The 22477-nt window shown below is 36.6% G+C and overlaps 2 protein-coding genes across 2 annotated transcripts; one reads left to right on the forward strand and one right to left on the reverse strand.

Annotated features, from left to right (window-relative positions):
* The first annotated feature begins 17764 nt into the window (after positions 1-17764).
* LOC113283106 (11S globulin subunit beta-like) lies at positions 17765-19689 on the forward strand. The gene is made up of 4 exons (XM_026532260.1): positions 17765-18132; positions 18213-18481; positions 18566-19030; positions 19134-19689. The coding sequence occupies exons 1-4, from the start codon at positions 17793-17795 to the stop codon at positions 19527-19529; spliced, it is 1470 nt and encodes a 489-aa protein (XP_026388045.1). The 5' UTR covers positions 17765-17792; the 3' UTR covers positions 19530-19689.
* Positions 19690-19772: 83 nt separating this feature from the next.
* LOC113283107 (acetylornithine aminotransferase, mitochondrial-like) lies at positions 19773-22397 on the reverse strand. Its single transcript, XM_026532261.1, has 3 exons — positions 21655-22397; positions 21045-21479; positions 19773-20432 (listed from the first exon to the last, which is right to left on the reverse strand). Exons 1-3 carry the CDS (start codon positions 22081-22083, stop codon positions 19902-19904), a joined length of 1395 nt encoding a protein of 464 aa, XP_026388046.1. The 5' UTR covers positions 22084-22397; the 3' UTR covers positions 19773-19901.
* Between the last annotated feature and the right edge of the window lie 80 nt (positions 22398-22477).

Raw genomic sequence — 22477 nt, forward strand, 5'->3', positions numbered from 1 at the left:
ATTCACCACCTATAACTCCACAATCTAATGGAGTTGCAGAAAGAATGAATAAAAGTATATATGAAATGGCCAGGTTAATGCTCCACAACAAAAATTTACCTTTAAAATTTTGGGGAGAAGCTGGTTTTACAGCCTGTTACTTGATCAATCATGTGTATTTGCGCTCACGAACCCTAAGTACTCCATATGAGTTATGGTATGATAAGAAACCTAAATTGCACTATCTCCGTGTGTTTGAAAGTAAGTGATACATTCGCAAGGATCGAGAACAGAGAGGGAATTTTGACTCAAAAACTGACGGAGGTATTTTCCTTGGCTATGCATATGACAGTCGTGGTTTTAGAATATACAATCTCAGAACTCATATTATGATGGAATCGGTAAATGTTATCATTGACGATTTTAAAGAGTTTCGTCATGATGACTCTCATACTGAGTTACCTCCTTTGGAGACAACTGAGAAAGCCAAAGAAATTCCAGAATCATTGAAAGTTGTACCAACGGTTACCGATCCTGATATTTTTGGTAATGAGGAGAAAATCCCTACTCAGGGTATTCCTATTGAACATGCCACTCCACCACACTTATTCGTTCAGAGGAATCATGATGCTGACAATATTATTGGAATACGGAATCCACTGGTAAGACGAGAAATCAACTTCAAAATATTTGTAATTTTGGATGTTATCTCTCGCAAGTGGAACCAAAAACGTTGATGAATCTCTTAGTGATCCCTTCTGGGTGAATGATATACATGAAGAGATAAATCAATTTAAAAGACATGATGTATAGGAACTCGTACCTTGTCCCTGTAATATCAATATTTTTGGTACAAAATGGATATTTAAGAATAAATCAGATGAATTTGGTACAATGGTCCGAAAACAAATCAAGACTTGTCGTTCAAGGGTATTCACAGATTGAAGGTATCGACTTTGACGAAACCTTTTCCCCTGTTGCACGCCTTGAGTCCATATGATTTCTATTAGCTCATACTTGTTATCTCAAGATTAAGTTATTTTAAATGGATGTATAATTTGTATTTTTGAATGGATGCCTAAAGGAAGAAGTCTACGTTGTTCAACCTAAAGGTTTTGAAAGTACAGAATATCCCGATCATGTCTCTAAGCTCAGGAAGACATTATATGGATTGAAACAAGCACCTAGAGCGTGGTACGAAAGACTTACTACTTCTCTTCTTAGAAAAGGTTTCTCAAGAGCTGGAGCAGATAAGACTTTGTTTACCAAATGGGGTGGAAAGGATGTCACTTATTGCTCAAATCTATGTGAATGACATAATTTATGGATCTACATCCAAGAAATTTGCCAAAGATTTTTAAACCTCTATTTGCAAGGAATTCGAGATGAGCAATGCTGGAGAATTAAGATTATTTTTAGGTCTACAAATTCAACACATAAGGATGAAATTTACATTTCTCAGGAAAAGTATGCAAATGATCTTGTTAAAAGATTCGGTCTTGAGAAAAGTACTCCTAAGCTAACTCACATGCCCATTACTGGGAAGATGCATAAAGACGAGAAAGGTGTTGATGTTGATCATAAATTATACAGATCCATCATTTGAAGTCTTTTGTATCTAACTGCAACAAGACTAGATTTCTCCTGTAGCGTTGGTTGTTGTGCTAGATTCCAAGCTAAACCAAAAGAATTTCATCTTGCAGCTGCGAAAAGTATAATACGATATATACAACATACTATTGGTTATGAGATTAATATAAATATAGATTCAGTTAGAAGTAACTGTAATACAATGTCAGAATGGGTGATAAGCTGGTTGTCTCAAGGCATTGTTGTGGAAGAAAAACTGTTATACTCTCTTATGATTGGTGCATGAATAATATGGAAGGATGGATATGATGTTGTATTTCATGGAGTTACTCTTAACTCAGTGCATATAATTCATTATCATCTTTCATCTCATTTGCATAACATTGAGAATTCTGTAGCCACTGTTCCAACATATAGACAATCTCATTGGACAAAACCATTAGAAGCATAATTAAAATTAATATAAATGGATCTTTAGATCCTTTACTAATCAGCTTGGCACTGGTCTTTTATGCGTAACAACACAGGTACATGATGTGGGGTCAAAGGAAGCTATGTAAATGGAGTTTTAAGTCCAGAAATAGGGGAATGCATGGCAGTACGTGAAACATTATCATGGGCAAAGAAGAATAAGCTGTCAAAGATACACATTGAAGATGATGCAAAGCTGGTCATACAATATGTTACTGGAGATTCATTTCTTGTTCAGTGGGAGAATATGAATATAATAAAGGAGATAAAACACTTAATCTCTAGTTTTAATCATTTTTTTTTGTTCTTTTGTTAATAGAGATGATAATCAAGTAGCTGATTTAATAGCGAAGTCTATTAGATAGAAAGCTTCAAATTTTGAAGCATATGAGAACTACAGTGCTGAGTGTCATGTGGTAGCTTAATAAGAAAATGGATGTACTTATACATGTTATGGGTGCCTCTATCCTTCCTTATCTTTTATTTTCTTTAGCCATTAGATCTCCAACACGTGTCGTGTGTGGATTGCTTTTTTTTTTGTTAGTAAGACCCTATTAATGGTGTAGGAAGGGGCGGCTGTATGTTTTCAAGCATTTATTAAATTATCAAGAACTTTGTTCTTAGGATGGTTTTCGAATCAGAGTTACATTTTTCCGATTCATCTGTTGTTCAATTTGTTCATTATAGAACAATTGGTATCAGAGCTGATCGATCCTGTCACCAAGGGAGGATAGCGAGCTGCTACTAAAGATCTACATGATACATATAAGAAGCAACAAATTCAGATGGATAAGATGAATCAAGATGTTTCGGAAATGAAAGAACAACTCAATCAGGTACTTCTTCAACTACAGAATCTTAACAACAAGGAAAACAACAATGGAGAATCGAATGATGCTGAAGGAGAGGGTAGTACTCAACCAGTAGTTCAGCATCTCAACGACAATCGTAGTTTCAATAACTACAATCGATTTCCAAAGCCAGATTTTCCGATATTCGATGGAAATAATCCAAAGGGATGGATTCAGAAGTGCAACCGGTTTTTTTTCTCCACAACATCAGAGAAGAAACTCAAAAAGTGCAGATGGAAGCGATGCACATGGATGGCAAAGCTGAGAGGTGGATTTCTAACTTACAAACTTATAGATCTATTCTATGTTGGTTTGAATTAGCAGAACATGCTTGTTTGCATTTTGAAAACCCCTCGAATGATAATGTTGTTGGTATGTTCAATAAATTAGCTCATACCACCACAGTGGATGAATTTTTTGATGAGTTTGAATTTGCTAGATCTTTAATGATGATCCTACATCCTGAGTTCCCAGAGAGCTACTATTAATGAGTTTTATTGGGGCTCTTAAGGAGGAGATACAACATAATATCCTAATGTTTCACCCTAATACACTCATGCGAGCTTTTACTCTAGCTAGGCTGCAAGAGCAATCCTTACTCCACCGGCAAAAACCTTCAAAATCCACCTCAATTATTTTTTCAAATTCATTTTCCTTAGGAAAACCACCTTATCCATCTAATGTTACTCCTAAACCACTCACCCTCCCTCCAACAAATACTAAACCACCTCAACTGCTGCCTAAGCCAACACCCACCCACCCTCCCATTAAGAGACTCATTCCCGAGCAACTCAAAATCAGAAAGGCACAGGGTTTGTGCTACAATTGTGATGAGGTGTATAGACAGGGTCATATTTGCAAAACACAACAACTATTTTGGATAGTTGCAGAGGGAGACAATGCTGAGGCTACTTCTGAAGATGACACATTCCATGGAGAGGAGACTGATTCACCAGTTGAGAGTGACATGGAAATTTCACTTAATGCTCTTACTGGTACTAGCAGAGGTGAAACTATTAGAGTCCTTGGTATTCTTCAGAAACACCATATCTCTGTACTAATTGATACTGGCAGTACCAAAAGTTTTATAGACTCCTCCTTGGTGGAGCAACTACACTGCCCAACTACTCCTACTACTCAGATGACAGTTACATTGCAAATGGGGACCATACTTTCAGCTCTGGCATCTACAAGTCACTATAATGGTCAATGCAAGGACACACCTTCTCTAGTGACCTGAGAGTACTTCCCTTGGGTGGCTGTGATATAGTACTTGGTGCTGACTGGCTAAGGAAATTTGGTAATGTAACATTTAACTTCTCTACTTTGAGTGTTTCCTTTTTGCATCAGGGTGTTGAGATTACTCTTACTGGTACTTCAAAACCTCATAGTCTTAAACAAATCAGCAACAAGGGTATCCATAAATTCTTTCAAAACAACACTCATGGTGTTTGTGCTCAACTATTTTCTGTCTCAGACACACCCACTATTGTATCACATTCTCCTGAAATTACTTCATTACTACAAGAATTTCAAGATGTTTTTGCAACACCCACTACATTACCACCTCATAGAAGTCTTGATCACACTATTCCTCTACAACCCAATTCCACACCAGTCAATCAAAGACCTTATAAATGCCCTTATGTGCAAAAGAGTGTTATTGAGGAATTAGTTCAAGATATGTTGCAACAACGCATCATCCATCCAAGCCATAGTCCATTTGCTTCTCCAATTTTATTAATCAAAAAGAAGGACAATAGCTGGAGATTTTGTGTTGATTATAGAAGATTAAATGATATTACTATTAAGGACAAGTTTCCAATTCCTATAATTGATGAGCTGCTGGATGAGTTACATGGCTCTGAAGTTTTCACCAAAATTGACCTCAGATCAGGGTACCACCAAATCAGATTGTTTCCACCTGATATAGCCAAAAAAACATTCAGATCACACCAAGGTCACTATGAGTTTCTTGTTATGCTTTTGGCCTCACCAATGCCCCTGCCACATTTCAGGCACTCATGGATGACATTTTCAAGCCATTTCTAAGGAAATTTTTCTTGGTATTTTTTGATGATATACTTTTTTATAGTCCTGACATGGAGTCTCATTTGATTCATCTCCAACAAGTACTCTCTGTGTTGAGACAACATCAATTACATGCCAAGATGTCCAAATGTTGTTTTTCACAATCTGAATTGGAATATTTAGGCCACATTATCACATGTAAAGGTGTTGTTGCTGACCCTTCCAAGATAAGATGCATGACTTCTTGGACAACTCCAACAACTATCAAGGCATTAAGAGGGTTTTTGGGTTTAACTGGCTACTACAGAAAATTTGTCAAAGGATATGGCAACATCAGCAATCCACTAACTGAACTCTTAAAGAAGAATGCTTTTCAATGGTCTCCTGCTGCTGCATAGGATTTCAACAAACTTAAAGTGGCAATGACTTCTACTCCTGTTCTGGCACTTCCTGATTTCTCCAAGAAATTCATCTTGGAGACAAATGCTTCTGATAATAGAATTTGGGTAGTGTTGATGCAAGATGGCAGAACAATTTCTTTTCATAGTAAACCATTAGGTCCCAAGGCTATGGGATTATCAACTTATGAGAAGGAACTTATGGCATTGGGGTCAGCAGTCACTAAATGGAGACATTATCTACAAGGACATCATTTTACCATCAAGACTGATCATGAGAGCTTAAAATTCTTTCTAGAACAGAGAATCACCACAGGACTGCAACAGAAATGGTTGATGAAGTTACTAGGCTTTACTTATGATATCCAATACAAATAAGGGATTGATAACAAGGTGGTTAATTCCTTATCAAGGAGAACACCTTCATACAATTCCCTCCAGGCCATCACACTCTCAAAACCTATCTGGATGCAGGAAGTCATTAGTAGCTACGTTAATGATTCAAAGGCCCAACAATTGATCTCTCAGCTGCTGCTCTCACCCTCTACCATGCACAACTATACCTACATTGATGAGCTAATCAGGTACAAGTCCAGACTATACATTGGCACTGGTAGCAATGTTAAATCTTCTATTTTATCCTCCTTACATTCATCAGCCATTGGAGGCCACTCTGGAATCCAAGCCACCTACAACAGAGCCAAACTACACTTTTCTGGCAAAAAATGCAGCAATATATAATCTTCATGATCACAACTTGTGATGTATGTCATAGGAACAAACATGAGAACACTCTCCCTGCTGGTCTGTTGCAGCCACTGCCAATTCCTGATCAAGCTTGGCAGCATATATCCATGGATTTCATTGAGGGTCTTCCCCAGAGTGACCACAAAGATGTTGTTCTAGTAGTGGTTGATAGACTAACCAAATACAACCATTTCATTTCCCTAAAACACCCTTACACGGTAGTATCAGTAGCTAAAGATTTCCTTCATAACATCTTCAGACTACATGGCTTGCCTGCTTCCATCATATCCGATAGAGACAAAATATTCACTAGTAAATTCTGGCAAGATCTCTTTCACCATTTGGGCACTTCTCTCAAACTGAGTACTGCATATCACCCTCAGACAGATGGCCAAACAAAGAGGGTCAATGCTTATGTGGAGAACTACCTCAGATATATGACAGGTTTTCAACCAAAGAAATGGTCCCAATGGATGACACTTGCAGAATGGTGGTACAATACTAGCTACCATACCAGCATCAATATGTCCCCTTTTAAAGCTCTCTATGGTTATGATGCTCCCCACTTGGCTTTTCCAACCACCATTACTGCATCTGTAGCTGCAGTGGAGGAATATCTTCAACAAAGATCTTCTATGCTAGACATTCTCAAAGACTCATTGTCAGTTGCCCAGGCCAGAATGAAGTTCTTTGCTGACCAAAAGAGGACTTAGAGGTCTTTTGAAGTGGGGGATTTAGTTTACCTCAAGTTACAACCCTACAGGAAAGCCTCTATCTCTCTTAGAAAAAATTTAAACTCTCAGCTAAGTACCATGTCCCTTTGCCTGTCATTTCCAAAGTTGGTCCATTGGAATACAAGCTTCAGCTCCCCCCAGAAGCAAGAGTACACCCTGTTTTTCATGTGTCACATCGGAAATTGAAGATTGGGTCTACTCACACTCCTTCTCCAACTCTACCATTAGTTGATCAAGAGGGCCAAATTATTGTCACTCCCATTTTAGCTCTGGCTTATAGATCAATTTCTAAAGGGGACCTCACTATTCCACAGGTCTTGATTCACTGGTCCAATGCCTCTGCAGAAGAAGCCACCTGGGAGGACTTTTCCAAAATTGCAGCTCATTTTCCTACTTTTTCCCTTGAGGACAAGGTCAATATGGAGGATTAGGTATTGTCATGTGGTAGATTAATAAGAAAAGGGATGTACTTATCCATGTTATGGGTGCCTCTATCCTTACTTATCTTTTATTTGTTTTAGCCATTAGGTCTCCAACACGTGTCGCGTGTCGATTGCTTTCTGTTTTGTTAGTAAGACCCTATTAATGGTGTAGGAAGGGGCGACTGTATGTTTTCAAGCATTTATTGGATTATCAAGAACTTTGTTCTTAGGATGGTTTTCGAATCAGAGTTACATTTTTCTGATTCATTTGTTGTTCAATTTGTTCATTATAGAACAGTGAGATTTATATATATTTTTCTAAAAACCTTGTAAACATTTCTTGCTAGAAATCAACAAAATTCTCTATTTATCACAAAATAAATAAATAAATACTAACACTCATCTTACAGCATATTCTGATGTAGATTGGGAAGGTTGTGTGGAAGATATAAAAAGTATGTCAGGAGTATTCTACCATCAAGAATATAAAGCATAGTTTGGACAACTTAGTCTAGATAAAGAGCGGCCATGATGCATTCTGGGGAAAGCTAAATCCATGGTTATGGTTTTCTCTAATTAAAATGAATAATTATGAGTGTTTTATTAATTAGTGTCTCATTAATCTCTCGTAATGAATAATTAATTAAATTTTCGTCATGTCCTCTTAATTAATCTAATAAATATGTATTTTTACATTAATAAATAATTTTAATAAAAATTATATCAATAGAAATTACTGGTTAATAGTGGCTGGTAGAAGCGGTGGTGGTCGAGGCGATAATATCAGCGATGGTGGAAAAAATAATGCCGATAGGTGGTTTTATGGTGGTGATGTTGGTGAATAGTCATGGACATTATTATTTCTGTATATTTACAACGCAGACGACATTGTATCGTGAAAGATGTAGTTGGTTATCACGATTGATAAAAACAGATATCATATTCTGAGGATGATACCATACCATCTAGAAAAAAATGATCATAACCGCCGGATCACCTAAATGGTACCTACGCTACCTTTGATACCCGGTTGTATATATCATGGTTCTAACCGCTAAAATAAAATTAATTACAATATAACAGAGTATATACATATATATATATATACAATAAAAAAATTAATTGAATAAATTAATTAACGACCGAAGTTTGTTCAACCAATACTTTACTCATGATGTTTGTGATTCAAAATTAGAAGTACGACAAACGACCAACGAGAGATAGGCGGCGGTTGTGTTGAAGAAATAAATGGTATTAGATGGTTTTGTAGTGGTGGCGACGGTTGGTGAGTAGCAATAAGCTATGTTAATTTTGTGTCGCTACAAAATGGGTAACATTATAAATTAGAAGTTGTAGTTCATCGTCTTATTAATAAAATAGACTCGGTTAAAATACATGAAAGATCAAAAAAATAAAATAAACTACAAAATGTTGCGTTATATAATTACTACGAACAAACATGCACAACTCAAAATCAATACATAAAAAAATACTTATTATCGAGATGTGTCGTTATGGTAAGGGTTGTACCCTAGCTATGTTTACTTTTCTGCCTATTTCTTTGTAGTGTATTATAAAATGAAGCTTCGCTAAGTTAAGAAAGATAAAGACCGGTCCTAATTTTCCCCCCAATTGGTAAATTCAGGATTTCAGTCGATCCGATGAATACACACTTTAATTGAGAAAAAATCATTACATATTCTCTTATTCCCATTTCAAAAGTCTAAATCAAAATGGAAAAATTGATCAACTGAAAATAACAAACCTACCTTCCCATAAAAATGAACAATTGATTCTCTCACTCACGTTCAGTAGGATAAGTGGGTTTGAGAACTCTAATTCCTTACTTTGGAGCAAACGGAAATTAGAAAGAAAGTTGGGAAGGGAGATAGATTGCGGAGAGGAACTCAAATCCGAGAGTATAGTTCCGCTCAATCTTCTTTCAATTTCTCTCAATCTTCGTCCACCAAAACGTATAATTGTGACCATTTAAACTACTCTATGCTAACAACATTTGAGAAAATCCTTTCATTTCTACATTGTTTCATGTTTGAATTTTTGGGATTTCTATCATTTTTTTGAATATAATTTGTTGTATATTTAGCTGAAGTATACATTTTCAAAGATAATCTCATTGATTACAATAACCTCATGGTCGAAATTTAGGGGTGCCTGGATTTTGTGATTAGCCAGATTATGAAAATTTGGCTATCACAGGTCGTCGAGGTTTCAATCTATTCACAACTTTTTGGTCCAAAAAGGTGAGATTTTCTCAGGTAGTGGCCAACCAAGCAATTCTCAAAAGAAAAAAACACGAAAAAAAATTGTCACTATATATAAAGCCAACAAAAATGACAAGGGTGAAAATTGACATAATTCTTCTTTTAGTTATTATGGAGACCGTGCCTCTACGGCACGGGTGAAGTTCTAGTATAATAATAAATCTTGTTGGTTGGCATAGCAAGAAACAAAACTCACAATATTTATCGACATGTGAAGCCGAATTAATACAGGTTCGTGTTGTACTCAACTTTATGGATGAAACAAATGCCCACTGACTATAGAATCGACACTGGAAATATTAAAATCTTTTGTGATGACTCAAGTGCGATTCGAATTACTGAGAATGCCGTTGAGCAATCAAGAATAAAGCACATTGACATGAGATACCACATTATTAGAGATCTCTATGAAAATGGTAGTGTCAACATATAGTTTGTGCCATCAGAACAACAATTGGTTGGCATTCTCACCAAGCCTCTAGACACTGCAACGTTTCAACACCTTCAGAAGTCTATTGGTGGTGTTTTGGTTCGTTAAATCAAGCTAGTAGCATTTCCCCTAAATTAACTTATATCTTTTGGGCAATATAACTTGAGTTCCAGTTAAGGAATTGTTGTCGTCTTATTAAAAGTTTTGAAAAATCCTTCTTTTTCATTAAAGAAAGGTCACTCATGTTTTTCTCATGAGAATGACATCAAATGAGGGAGAGTTTTTTTATTTAACTTGTGCTTAATTGTTATATTTTGTGGGGAGAGTGGATGTGGAATATATAGGGGATGTTTGTATCTTAAATCTCCTAGATGAGATGCTAAGTATTTTATACTATGTGATATCATCTAAATTAAAGTTGATATGTTTTCCTTTAAGTCTTGGAGTAGCTTTTGTTTGAATTCATTAAGAATCGCATTATTTTTCGTACCTTAGCCGATTTTTATTAATAAAAAGGGGGAGAATTAATTAGTAGTTTCGTTCTACATATATATGGCTTACGGATCATTATGTAAGGGGGAGTGAATGAACATCTATAGGTGTCATATATTATGCAAAAAATGTAAATATTGACTAACGAGGAGAAACATATCACCGTAGTATTACTTAAAAGTTGTAATACAATAGAACTTTGGAGAAGATAATAATACTATGTTTCTCTTTCAACAACGATGTTGAGTTGAACACGTTCAGAATCATTTCAACTTGAAGTAAAGAAGAATTCAAGGAGTTGAAGAAACAAGGAAATCAAGCATGATGGATTCCGAAGTTTTGAAGCTTTATTTTTAATCCATATGTATTGATAGTTTTGTCACAAAAATTGACAAAGGGGGAGATTGTTAGAGCATTGCTCGGTCGAACTCACAAGTGTTGCTATTTCAAGCTTGTTGTCAAATTTAGTTGATCAAAACTATATCTTGATTTGTAGCTTACATTTAGTCAAGTATCGGATTAGGATAAAAGTGTTTAGTTGAGTACCATACATCACTGTGTTCTACCTTTTGAAGGCAAAGATCAACCGAAGCTTTTGGAGAACTTCATCAACAAAAGGTAAGTGAATACTGAACCACCTATTTCTCAGGTTTTTACCTCTTTATATATGAGACAATGTCGCATGACTAAATAGGTATACGCATAACAGAAATTTCGAGCCAAGTTTATCTTGTTAGTCATTCTCGAAATATATTGACTAAGCTTAAGAACATTTTTTCATACTTGATGAATTTAGTTTAATTTTTTTTATTGTTTCTAACCTAAATTATGATTCAAGATTTAATCATTTGAAAATGGTATGCAATAGTGATATGTGTCATTGATGTTTATCGGGAATGCTTCGAACTGATTATTAGAGAGATATAAAACTACTATAAATATGGATACAGGACATTATGCATATCAGTTCACATACTGGGACAACTATTGTAGGTCCGGATCCGCAGTACATGTACCCAGTACACGTACCGGCGTAGCTATAGTTCGACAACGACTTTTGGTACGCATACCCGGTATGCACAACTTAAAAAGTCTGTTGACTTGTGAACCAGGATGGTACCTATACCTAGTACGCAAAACGGAAAAGATCAGTGACTCCTGAACCAGAATGGTACGCATACCTAATATGCAAACCGGAAAAGATTTGTGACTTATAAACTCGTTTTTATCTTAAGGGTATATAAACCCGGTACACGTACTATAACAAAAATATTCACGATCAGGAATACAGTACACGTACTTACCCTGTCAAATATTTTCAGATGCATCAGAATTATTTCTATGAGATAATCGGCATCTGAACAACTTTCTAAAAACAATATCTATACATATTCGATCACATTACAACTTATAGTTGTGACTCAAAATTAAAGTCCTAAAGTGTTATATGAAAATGGCTAAGCTTATCATTCGTATGGCTAGTTTCGGCTAACCTTTCATGAACAAGTCATTGTACACGGTTCGGTTACGGTTCATCCTGACCATAGTGTGTATATGTTAACATCTGAAGGTGATTATTGATTGCTTGATTTTAGAGCCGCCTTAGATTAAATCTAAAGCAACCTTGACATTGAAAGTCTATATAAGGATAATCTCAAACAAGTTGGATCTTTGAATCCATGACATTATTCTTATGTGTCCTTGTTGGAAACTAGAGTCTCTCTCTCCTTTAAACCTTTTTAGGTTTGGTGACTAAAAAGAATTCACCCAGGGATTCATGAAGCCAGGTCCAACTATCTTTATCTTGATAGTTCGTATATCCTGATCTTGCTACTAATTGTTGAGTTTGACTCCGATCAGGTGATATAGATAGAAATCGCAAAGTTTTTTCGTCTCAGACTTTGTGATTCCACAAGTATATTCCTCTAGAACGATTCTTTGTTGGAATCGGAATATGAATTACTTGTGAGGTGAATAATAATATAGGATGCTATACGGGAGTCGTAAGTACTAGATTTTGAGGTTTGCTAGACTTTGTTTATTGCAATCGATATCCTGCCTCACCTTCATCTTTGATCAGAACAGAAATCACATATAGGCTTATTCGTGGGAGGCAAATTGATTTAAAGTCTTCAATCGATTTGAAGAAACTCTTAGGCTATAAAGGACGTCAACTAAGGGAATCAATTGTGTTGATTCTTGTGAGATTCAAGAGGCGCAAGAAGCGCGGCTGTAATTGAATCAATGTGAAGGTAGATTCGGTCTTAACTACATTCCAGTCCGAAGTTATTTATAGTAGGCTAGTGTCTGCAGCGGCTTAATACAGTTTGGTGTTCAAGTATGGACTAGGTCGCAAGGTTTTTCTGCATTTGCGGTTTCCTCCTTAACAAAATTTCTGGTGTTTGTGTTATATCTTTTTCCGCATCATATTATTTATCTTTATAATTGAAATACCACAGGTTGTACGTAAATCAATCAAAGTAGATATGCCCATCGCAATTATTGGATACGACTTGATTGATCTTGAAAATTGATTTGGAATCGTCCAAGTAATCTCACGGTATAATCAGGTTTATGGACTAGCTTCCAAATACGTATTGATTGTGAGAAAGAGATATAAACTCTCCATATAATTCCTGATTGAGATTCATTAAGTTGTAACTCTCGAAATTGTATTTGAGTTTAGTCCATACAGATTGCCTACGAAAAAGTTGGTGGTATATTTTGGTACCCCCGCATTTTCAAAGACTTGTTAAGTTTGCATACATGAGAAGGGAAACTCAGATGAAGCAAATCCTAGTGGATGCTCCATGTATACATCTTCATGAAGATCTCCATGCAAAAAATCATTTGAAACTCCAATTTCTTCATTGACCAGTTGTTACGTAAAGAAAGACTAATCACACATCTGATAGCATTGTCTTTAACAACATGATTGAATGTCTCCTCAAAATCAACATTGTCCACTTGATGAAAACCCTTAGCTACCATTCAAGATTTAAATATTTCAAGAGTACCATCAGACTTAAGTGTTATCCTATAAACCCATTTACACCCCAAAACATTCATACCAGGTTCATACGGAACATATTCAAATGTATTATTAGAGTATAAAGCATCATATTCATCTTGCATAGATACAATCCATTTAGGATGTTTGGAACCTTCTTTGAAGGTTTTTGGTGCAGTTAAAGGGTTGTGCTTGAGAATAATATTTAAGGCAAGAGGAATAGGATGTTTGATATGAGAATAAGCAACAAAATTAGGATCAAGAGCATTTTTATTATCAACATAGATTTTGAGAATAACATTTAAGGTAAGAGGAATATGCTAGGTATAACAGGAGCAGGAGTAGAGAGTACCTCAGGTGATAATGCAACAACAGAAGAAGTATCTAAATTAGTTGTAGACTGAGGCAGAGGAAACTTGAGAAGAAGTAGATACAGAAGGTGAAGATAATATACTGGTGGAAGAATTTGAAATATCTGAGTAAGTAACTGTCTTTATGAAAGTAAATACAGCTTCATTGAAGATCACATTCACAGAAGTATATACTTTTCTAGAAGAAGGATCATAACATATGTATCCTTTATGAAGCAAGCTATAACCCAGAATAATACAAGGAGTAGACTTAGGGCTAAGCTTGTCTTGTCTGCAATAAGCAAGATGAGGAAAACAAAGACATCCAAACACCTTTAAAAACTTGTAATCTGGAGCGTTTTCAAACAAAACTTGATAAAGACATTTTTACTTAGTAACTTGGTTGGAACTCTATTTATAAGATAAGTGGAAGTCATAAAGGCATCAAACCAGAATTTTGCATAGAAGCATTAAAAGAGATAGTATTTCCCAATTCAGTAAGTTGTCTTATTTTTCTCTCAACAACTTTATTTTTTTGATGAAGAGTAGGACAATATATTGTTAATCAATACCATTGGAATCTAGAAATTGTTTAAAAGGTACTTTAACCAATTCACAAGCACCATCACATTGAAACCCCTTAATACTCGTGTTTAACAAATTTTCTATTGAAGATTTAAACAATGTGAAATAGTTTAGGCTCTCTGATCTACCCTTTATTGGAAAAATCCAGTTAAACCTACTATAATCATCAACAAACAGAATGAAGTACTTATAGCATAAATGAGACACAATAGGTGCAGGACCCCAAATTTCACAGTGCACAAGATCCAGTGGATTACAAGACTTAGAAGGAGAAAATAGAAAAGGTAAACTATGATTTTTGCCAAGTTGACAAGAAATACAAACTGACCCAAAGTCTTTATTTGAGAGTTTAATGACACCTGCAGTATGAAGCTTGGTTACAATTGGTGAGCTTGGATGTCCAAGTCTTTGATGCCAAATAGCTGAAAAGCAACTAAAGAAGTAAGAGCAACAAAATTTGAAGTAGATAGCACTGCAGTAGGAGGATGAAGTAGAGCTTTTCCTGTGATAGAAGACTGGACTTGATAGAGATTGTGATGTTATTGTGAAGCGACTTAATTTCATAGCCCCATGATAATAATTCAAAAGAACAATTATTCCGAAGAGTACACTTAGCAATTCAGAGTAAATTGTGCTTAATATGAGGATCAAATAAAAAATTACTTTAGAGCAAATAAGGTATCACAACCAGAAGGAAAAATTGAAATAAAACCAGTTAAAGTAATTAGTAAAAGCTTACCATGACCAACCATGACATTCTCCTCACCAATATATTCTTCGGATTCATGCATGAGAGTAAAATCATTTGTCATATGACTAGTATCTCCTGAGTCAGAAATACATACAAGACCATTTTGATTAGTATTCCAGTGACCAGTTGATGAAGTATAGGTTTCTCCATGACCAAAAAGATGAGCAACAGATTCAGTATGTGTCCAAGGATTGAAAGCTGGAGAGGAAATTTCTATTCCTGCAAAGGCTTTTTGAATATGAGGAGTATTATTCTTGGATACTGCATATCTATATCTGTATCTGTATCTATTGGAAAAATCAATTTTGACAAGGAATAGAACTATAATCTGGTTTTTGCATAGGATTAAATTCTCCTTTCTTGAATTGAAAACCAGAAGAAGAAGTAGGTGGTTTGAGGGATTAGATGATGATGGAAAAGATGATGAAGTATTTACAGGCTTCTTGAAGTTTGGATTGTATTTCTTAATAAAGAAGGTTGAATTAATAGGATCAACAATAAGAGGAGAAATTTTTTCATTCTCCTGTTCATTCTCAAGCTTGAGCCATTGCTCATGATCAATGAGATGTGATCTTAATCCAGTAAACTCAAAGGCCTTCTTTATTTGTACAGTAATAACAAAATGAGAGTATTCACTGCCTAATTTAGCTAGATAGAGTATACATTACTAGATCATCATCAGGTACAGGTTCACCAATTTCATCCAAAGAATCAGAAATAGATTCGAGCTGATGAAGAAAATCAAAGATCGAAGAATTACCTCGTCGAATTGAGTGTAACTGACCTCTAAGTTGAGATTTACGAGCAAAAAATTGTTGAGTGAATATCTTGTTGAGATGAATCCACTTATCTCTTGTAGTAGGTTTTCCCAGTAGTATATTTGCAAGAGAGGGTAGAACAGTGGCATTGATATATGATCAAAAAAATTGATCTAAAGAACTCCATTCAAGATACACTGGATTAAGAACTGGAAAATTATCTTGAAGCAAGAATAGAGGTTGAGGCTCGAATGAACCATCAACAAAGCCAAAAAAGTTTATAATAGTCAGCACAGAGGACATCTGATCTTTCCTCACTAGAAAGTTAGTTCCATCAAGTTTAACAGACATAAAATGAGATATATTCTGAAAGGAAGATGATTAAAACGAAAAACAGAAGAATGATTGTTGTAAGGTTGTAATGGTAGTGGTTGTGGAAAAATGAACGAGAGGTGTTGTTGTTGTTGATCTTGTTGTGAATCAAAACGTGGAGGAATTTGTTGTTGAGGTTGTTGATCAAATTGTGTTGATTGTTGTTGTAAAAATCAGATTGTTGCGGTGTAGAAGGTTGTGGATCTGATTGCTATTATTGTTGGAGAGGCGGTGGTTGTTGTATTTGTGGTGGTGGTGTTAATGGTGGGGTATTATGATTGTTGTTGCTTAGATTGTCAAGATTTCTTGTGATTGTCTGCAGCGGAATTCATTGAATTTATAGTTGTTCTTGACATACTGATTCAAGATTTAGGTTGTAGAAACACATGATCGAGAAAAGTTGCAATTATTCTCACAAAATTATTGTATTGATTTTTGATCAAAATTTGCAACCAACAGCCAAGTTGCTTATATAGCAGATACAATCAAGAGAGAGGAAAAGTCAGTGACAGTCTGTCAAATAGAAGAGACAATTTCTGTTACAGACATGTTGTAAAGTAAGTGACCGCTATTACATGACTCATACATGATAAGTTAAAATCCTTTGCAGAAGAAGTAGTTTGCGCTAATCTTCATAACGATCCATTCCAATAGCCATTGATCTTCTTTATATAAATCTTGATCATCGTCGCGTCAGGATCGACCGCCTTCAAAGATATGCCTTAATCACTCATCGGAGTTCAATACAAGAGTCCAAAGACAATAAAGAAACACACTAATGGCGATTAGAATTGAAATTATTTAAACGGACTAATGGCCACTATATATACAAGATATCAGTAACATAAAGATAAAATCTGAAACCTAAATCACAATGTGATTTTTATGGAAAGCAAGATAGTAACTAAATTATTACAAACCCAAATTTACTTGGAAAATACGATATATCAGATTCAGTCATAAATCTAGGTTTGAAGGAAAAGATTTGGGAAAAACTAGGATTGGATAATTATTTAGAAAAAAACGGTTATGAAATGGATTTTGGAGAAGTCTAAGTTTATAAAATTCACATAACCCAGAATGTTTAGCTGGATTTTGGAATTGCATGGATTTTCCCGGACCAAAGCGTATGCATACTTTTTATTTGCCAGGCCCAGAAGTTATTGTGCATATTGAAGTCCATTACTCGTGCGCATTCCTCGACTCTGACCTTCCAAATGTGGATCCTGGTGATCATAGAAGAAAAAAAAAACAGTGTGTAGATTTTCACCATACCAGCATAATCAGAATTTTGCGGTTCCAACTTCCACCAATCAATTTTGTCTTTACTTCAAAATCCAAACCCGCTGCACAGAAGAAAACCACGAAGATAGCCATGCATATCTGCAACATGGCATGAAAATGGAGGAATCTTTCACCAACAAATGAAATGTGTCGCACCCTTACGCCCATTACTCTCCTATAAATACCAGAAAATAACCATTGCTAATAACTCATCTCATTTCCTACTGAAATCCCTTCAAGCTTAGCTAGTTCAGGATGAAGTCCTCATCTTTAGTTTGTCTTGGTTTTTGCTTTGTTTTTGTGTTGAATGGTTGTTTAGGTCAGATAGAACAGCAAGGAGGAGGATGGCAAACCCAGCAGCAGCAACAACAGTCACGCCATTACCAAGGCCAAAGCCAGTGTCGCATTGAGAACATCAATGCACAAGAACCTAACCGCCGTGTTGAGTCCGAAGCTGGTGTTACAGAGTTTTGGGACCAGAATAACGAACAATTCGAGTGTGCTGGTGTCGCCCCTGCGCGATATATTATCCAGCCTAATGGACTTCTCTTGCCATTTTTTGTTAATGCACCAAGACTTGTCTACATTGTTCAAGGTATGTTCCCTGACATTACATTTGAGTTCAACATTTACTGTAATTACTGGCAGTGTTTAAAACTGAATGTACTATTGCAGGTAGGGGTATGTCTGGAGCTCTTATCCCTGGCTGTCCTGAAACTTTCCACTCAATTCGACAATCCGTGCAGCAACTAAGAGGAAGAAGCCAGCAACAGGGAGGTGCTAGAGATCAACATCAAAAGATCCGTAGCATTAGACAAGGAGATATCTTGGCTTTACCTGCTGGAGTAACTCATTGGTTGTATAACGAGGGAAAGACCCCGCTTATTGCCGTCTCCCTTCATGACACAAGCAGTAATGCTAACCAGCTCGATCGCCAACTCAGGGTATACGAAATGATCAATCCTTTTGAATTGTTAGTGATGAGTTATGTCATACACAAATCTAACAAACATATATGTTCTGTGTAGAAATTTCAATTGGCCGGAAGCCACCAAACACAAACTAGCTCATACCAGCAACGAGTACAACAGCGTCAACAGGCAAGAGGCCAACAACAAGATGTCCCAGAAAACAACATCTTCAATGGCTTCAATGTTGAAACTTTAGCTGAGGCTTTTGGAGTGAGCACCGAAACAGCAAGGAGACTACAAGGACAAGATGACCAGAGAGGTAACATCGTTTTCGTTGAAGGCGGGCTTCATGCTATCAGGCCACAACAAGGAGAAGAAGAAGAGGAACAAGAACAACGTTACAGGACCACAAACGGGTTAGAGGAAACTATTTGCAGCATGAGACTCAAGCAGAACATAGCCAATCCAACAAGGGCTGATATTTACTCAGAAAAAGGTGGGAGAATCACTACTCTCAACAGTCAGAAGCTACCCATCCTTAACTTCATTCAAATGAGTGCCGAGAGAGGAGTTCTTTACCAGGTAAAAAAAAAACACATCATTAAGAAGATTCCGTACCACTGAAAATTTTACAATCCAGTGGGAAGAATTTTAGCTCACTCCATTCGTGATGCTTTGTATGCAGAATGCTCTATATGCACCACACTGGAACTTGAATGCCCACAGCGTGATGTACGTCACCAGAGGAAGCTGTAGGTGTCAGATTGTAGGTAACCAAGGTCGCCAAGTCTTCGATGGACAACTCAACCAAGGTCAAATGTTGGTTGTTCCTCAGAACTTCGCTGTGGTTAAACAGGCTGGAAATGAAGGATTTGAATGGGTATCTTTCAAGACTAACGACAACGCTATGACAAGTCCACTGGTTGGTAAGACTTCCGTATTCAGAGCAATGCCCGTACATGTGTTGATGAATGCATATCAGATCTCAAGGGAAGAAGCCAATAGATTGAAGTACAACAGAGAACAAGAGACTATGATACTTACCCCAGGATCTAGATCTCAGGTTAGAGCTTCTGCTTAAGCATATATAAAATGAGCATGTATTAGTTCATTTTGAAGGGGTTTTAGGTAAGGCAGTAGTAGTAATAAATCTGATCTGCATAATGCTGCAGTTGGTTCAGCTTACATGTATGAGGCATGGCGTAATAATAACTATTAGAGTACTGATCCCAGAGTCTGTTTCTATTTCTATTTCTCTTTAGCTTTTGTTCTAGTCGGCAAAAAATAAAGATAAAACTAAGAAATCAAGTGCTGCACAACAGAATACCAGTAAATTTGACTACAGTAAGGCGAGTAACATTAACTTGCAAACTCTCTAAATCGAGATCCATAAATTTCGCGTTCAATCCACCTTACATAAAAAAGATGTGCATAGAGCACGTTACTATATCCACTAACTTTCATCAATTGCAGACATACACTTAGACAAAATGTTAACCCCAAGTTCTAATTCTTGCTCAGATATAACCAAAGGAGGGACGATTCTTACCACATTTCCTTTCCCTGCAGTTAGAATTAGAAGACCAGAATTGCGACAAGCATCAACAAGAGGTGAGGCAGACACATCCAACTCAACCCCGACAATAAGTCCAGTCCCACGTATTTCTTTTACATGCTTGTTTCCTCCCAGTTTCTGTAATAACAATTCTTTCAAATATTCCCCTTTCTTGGTGACACTAGCTAAGAACCCAGGCTTTGTGACTTTATCGAATACGGCCACAGCTGCATTACAGACGAGTGGGGATCCAGCAAAGGTGCTTCCATGATCACCATAATTTATCGCAGAAGCAACTTTCTCTGTCATCAAGACGGCGCCAATAGGAAGACCTCCAGCCAGAGGCTTGGCCAGTGTCATTATGTCTGGGAAAACACCATATATTTCATGTGCCCAAAGATACCCAGCTCGGCCTAATCCGCATTGAACCTAAGAAACCAGAAACATAATTAGCTTCAGAGTTGAAGACAGAAATTTTCTGCAAGAAAACATGACGTAAAACTACACATGACTGGCGTTTAAGGGAAGAAAGCGAGACTAATTACTGAAAATACAGTACATTTTTCACAAAAATCTAAACAGGTTTTAGGTTATCGGGCGTCAATTCACAACCAAACAAATAGTTGTTGTAGGAGCATTAGGATCCTGATACAACAATTGAGTTACTTTTTAGCAAGAAAAAAAGAAGTAACTAGAACTACTTAAGCTGATGATAAAAGCTACAGATATTACTACCACTTCTAATTCCCCATTTAGCCCAAAGAATCTAAGATCTCTCCTCCTATCTGCTCTGACCATGTCACTCTGATCACAACACTTCTTACTTAGAACCTTTATCTAGGACCTGAGTGACTATTGCACCAAGACTAGATTTGAGGCAAAATTGTCGTGGCAATAAGGACACCCCTTGAATCAAGCATACTCTCTATATATACTTTTTGAGTAAAACAGAAGACAGTAAACAGGTATACGTATAGTTGAATCTGGTAGGAGAAATAAGAGAAGGACGGCAACAGGTAATGCAAAAAATAGATGATGTACCTCGTCGAATACCAGGAGGGATCCAGCAGCATCACATGCATCACGCAGTGACTGCAAAAATTCTTTTGTTGCGCTGTATATCCCCCCTTCTCCCTGGATGGGTTCCACAAAGACTGCCGCTGTTTTGCCCCGTTGAATTGCTTCTTTTGCAGCCTCTATATTACCATACTCTAAGAAACTAACTCCAGGCATAACAGGTTCAAATGGCAACCTGTACTGTTCTTTACTCGTCAGAGCAAGAGCGCCCATTGTCCTCCCATGGAATGAATTAGTAAATGAAATGAACTCTGCAGCTGGCTGTTTCTCATCAGGGTGTGAAAACCGTTGATATTTCCTCGCAAATTTAATAGCTGCTTCGTTTGCCTCAGTTCCAGAGTTGCAAAAGAAAACACGATCAGCGAAAGAACCGTCCACTAGACGCTTTGCAAGTTCCAACTGCATCAACACAATACTATACTTGAGCAAACATTGAACATATGCTAGCAAATTGAATATAAAGATAAAATCAAACTTTTCAGAAGTTTTATGAGCTAACCCTGATATCAGTTAAAATCAAATGTAAAATGTTATGCAGAAAACAAAAAATTTCAGTCATCAAATGAGTCTTCACCTGAGGCACTGAGTAGTACACATTACTGACATGAGTAAGAATATTAGCCTGCTGAGTGACTGCATTCACCCAATCTTCATCACCATGTCCAAGTGCATTGACCGCGATACCTGAGGCCATATCCAAGTATTCTTTCCCTTCAACATCATATAATGTACACCCCTTTCCACTGGCAACCACAACTGCAGCTCTATTGTAAGTTCCAACAAGAAGATTTGCTTCTGCTGCCATAATCTCTTCACTATTCCTAAACCCTAGATTGTTAGTTGAATTTGTAGAGGTCAGTGGTTCTTCAACACTAAGAGATGCACAAACTTTATAAGAATTCTGTAATCTAATAGGATATCTTCCTTTTCCAACATTAAACAATTGAGAATGATTTCCAACTGGAGAAACATAACCACTGATCAAACTATTCAAACAATTCATCTTCAACAAACAAAACAATTCCTGAAATCCCAAATCACCCCTCTTATCTTTAAATTAACTAAAAGTAATGATGTTACAAAATCAGGCGGACAATTAAGAATAAGGGGATATGGGTTGGGGATGAAAAGAGAGATTGGGTGAGACTGAGACAATTCAAATGAAAAGATTTCCTCCTCTCTCTATTCGTTGATTTTTTCAGTACATGACGAGGCTTGCCTTGTTTTCGTGTTTCGGTTTAACCATAGGGCAATTCAGCACAGCCACCCTTGTCTCACCGTTCCGGTACCAGGTTTTGATACCCTCCCCAGATTACCGTTCGGCATTAGAATTAAATGGTCATGGCCGGCAGCTAGAGACCTCTTTGGAGAGTTGACCCAGAGCCAATTGGAAAGAT

This window comes from Papaver somniferum, chromosome 5, assembly GCF_003573695.1.
Source record: "Papaver somniferum cultivar HN1 chromosome 5, ASM357369v1, whole genome shotgun sequence".
In the NCBI taxonomy this organism is placed as follows: domain Eukaryota; kingdom Viridiplantae; phylum Streptophyta; class Magnoliopsida; order Ranunculales; family Papaveraceae; genus Papaver; species Papaver somniferum.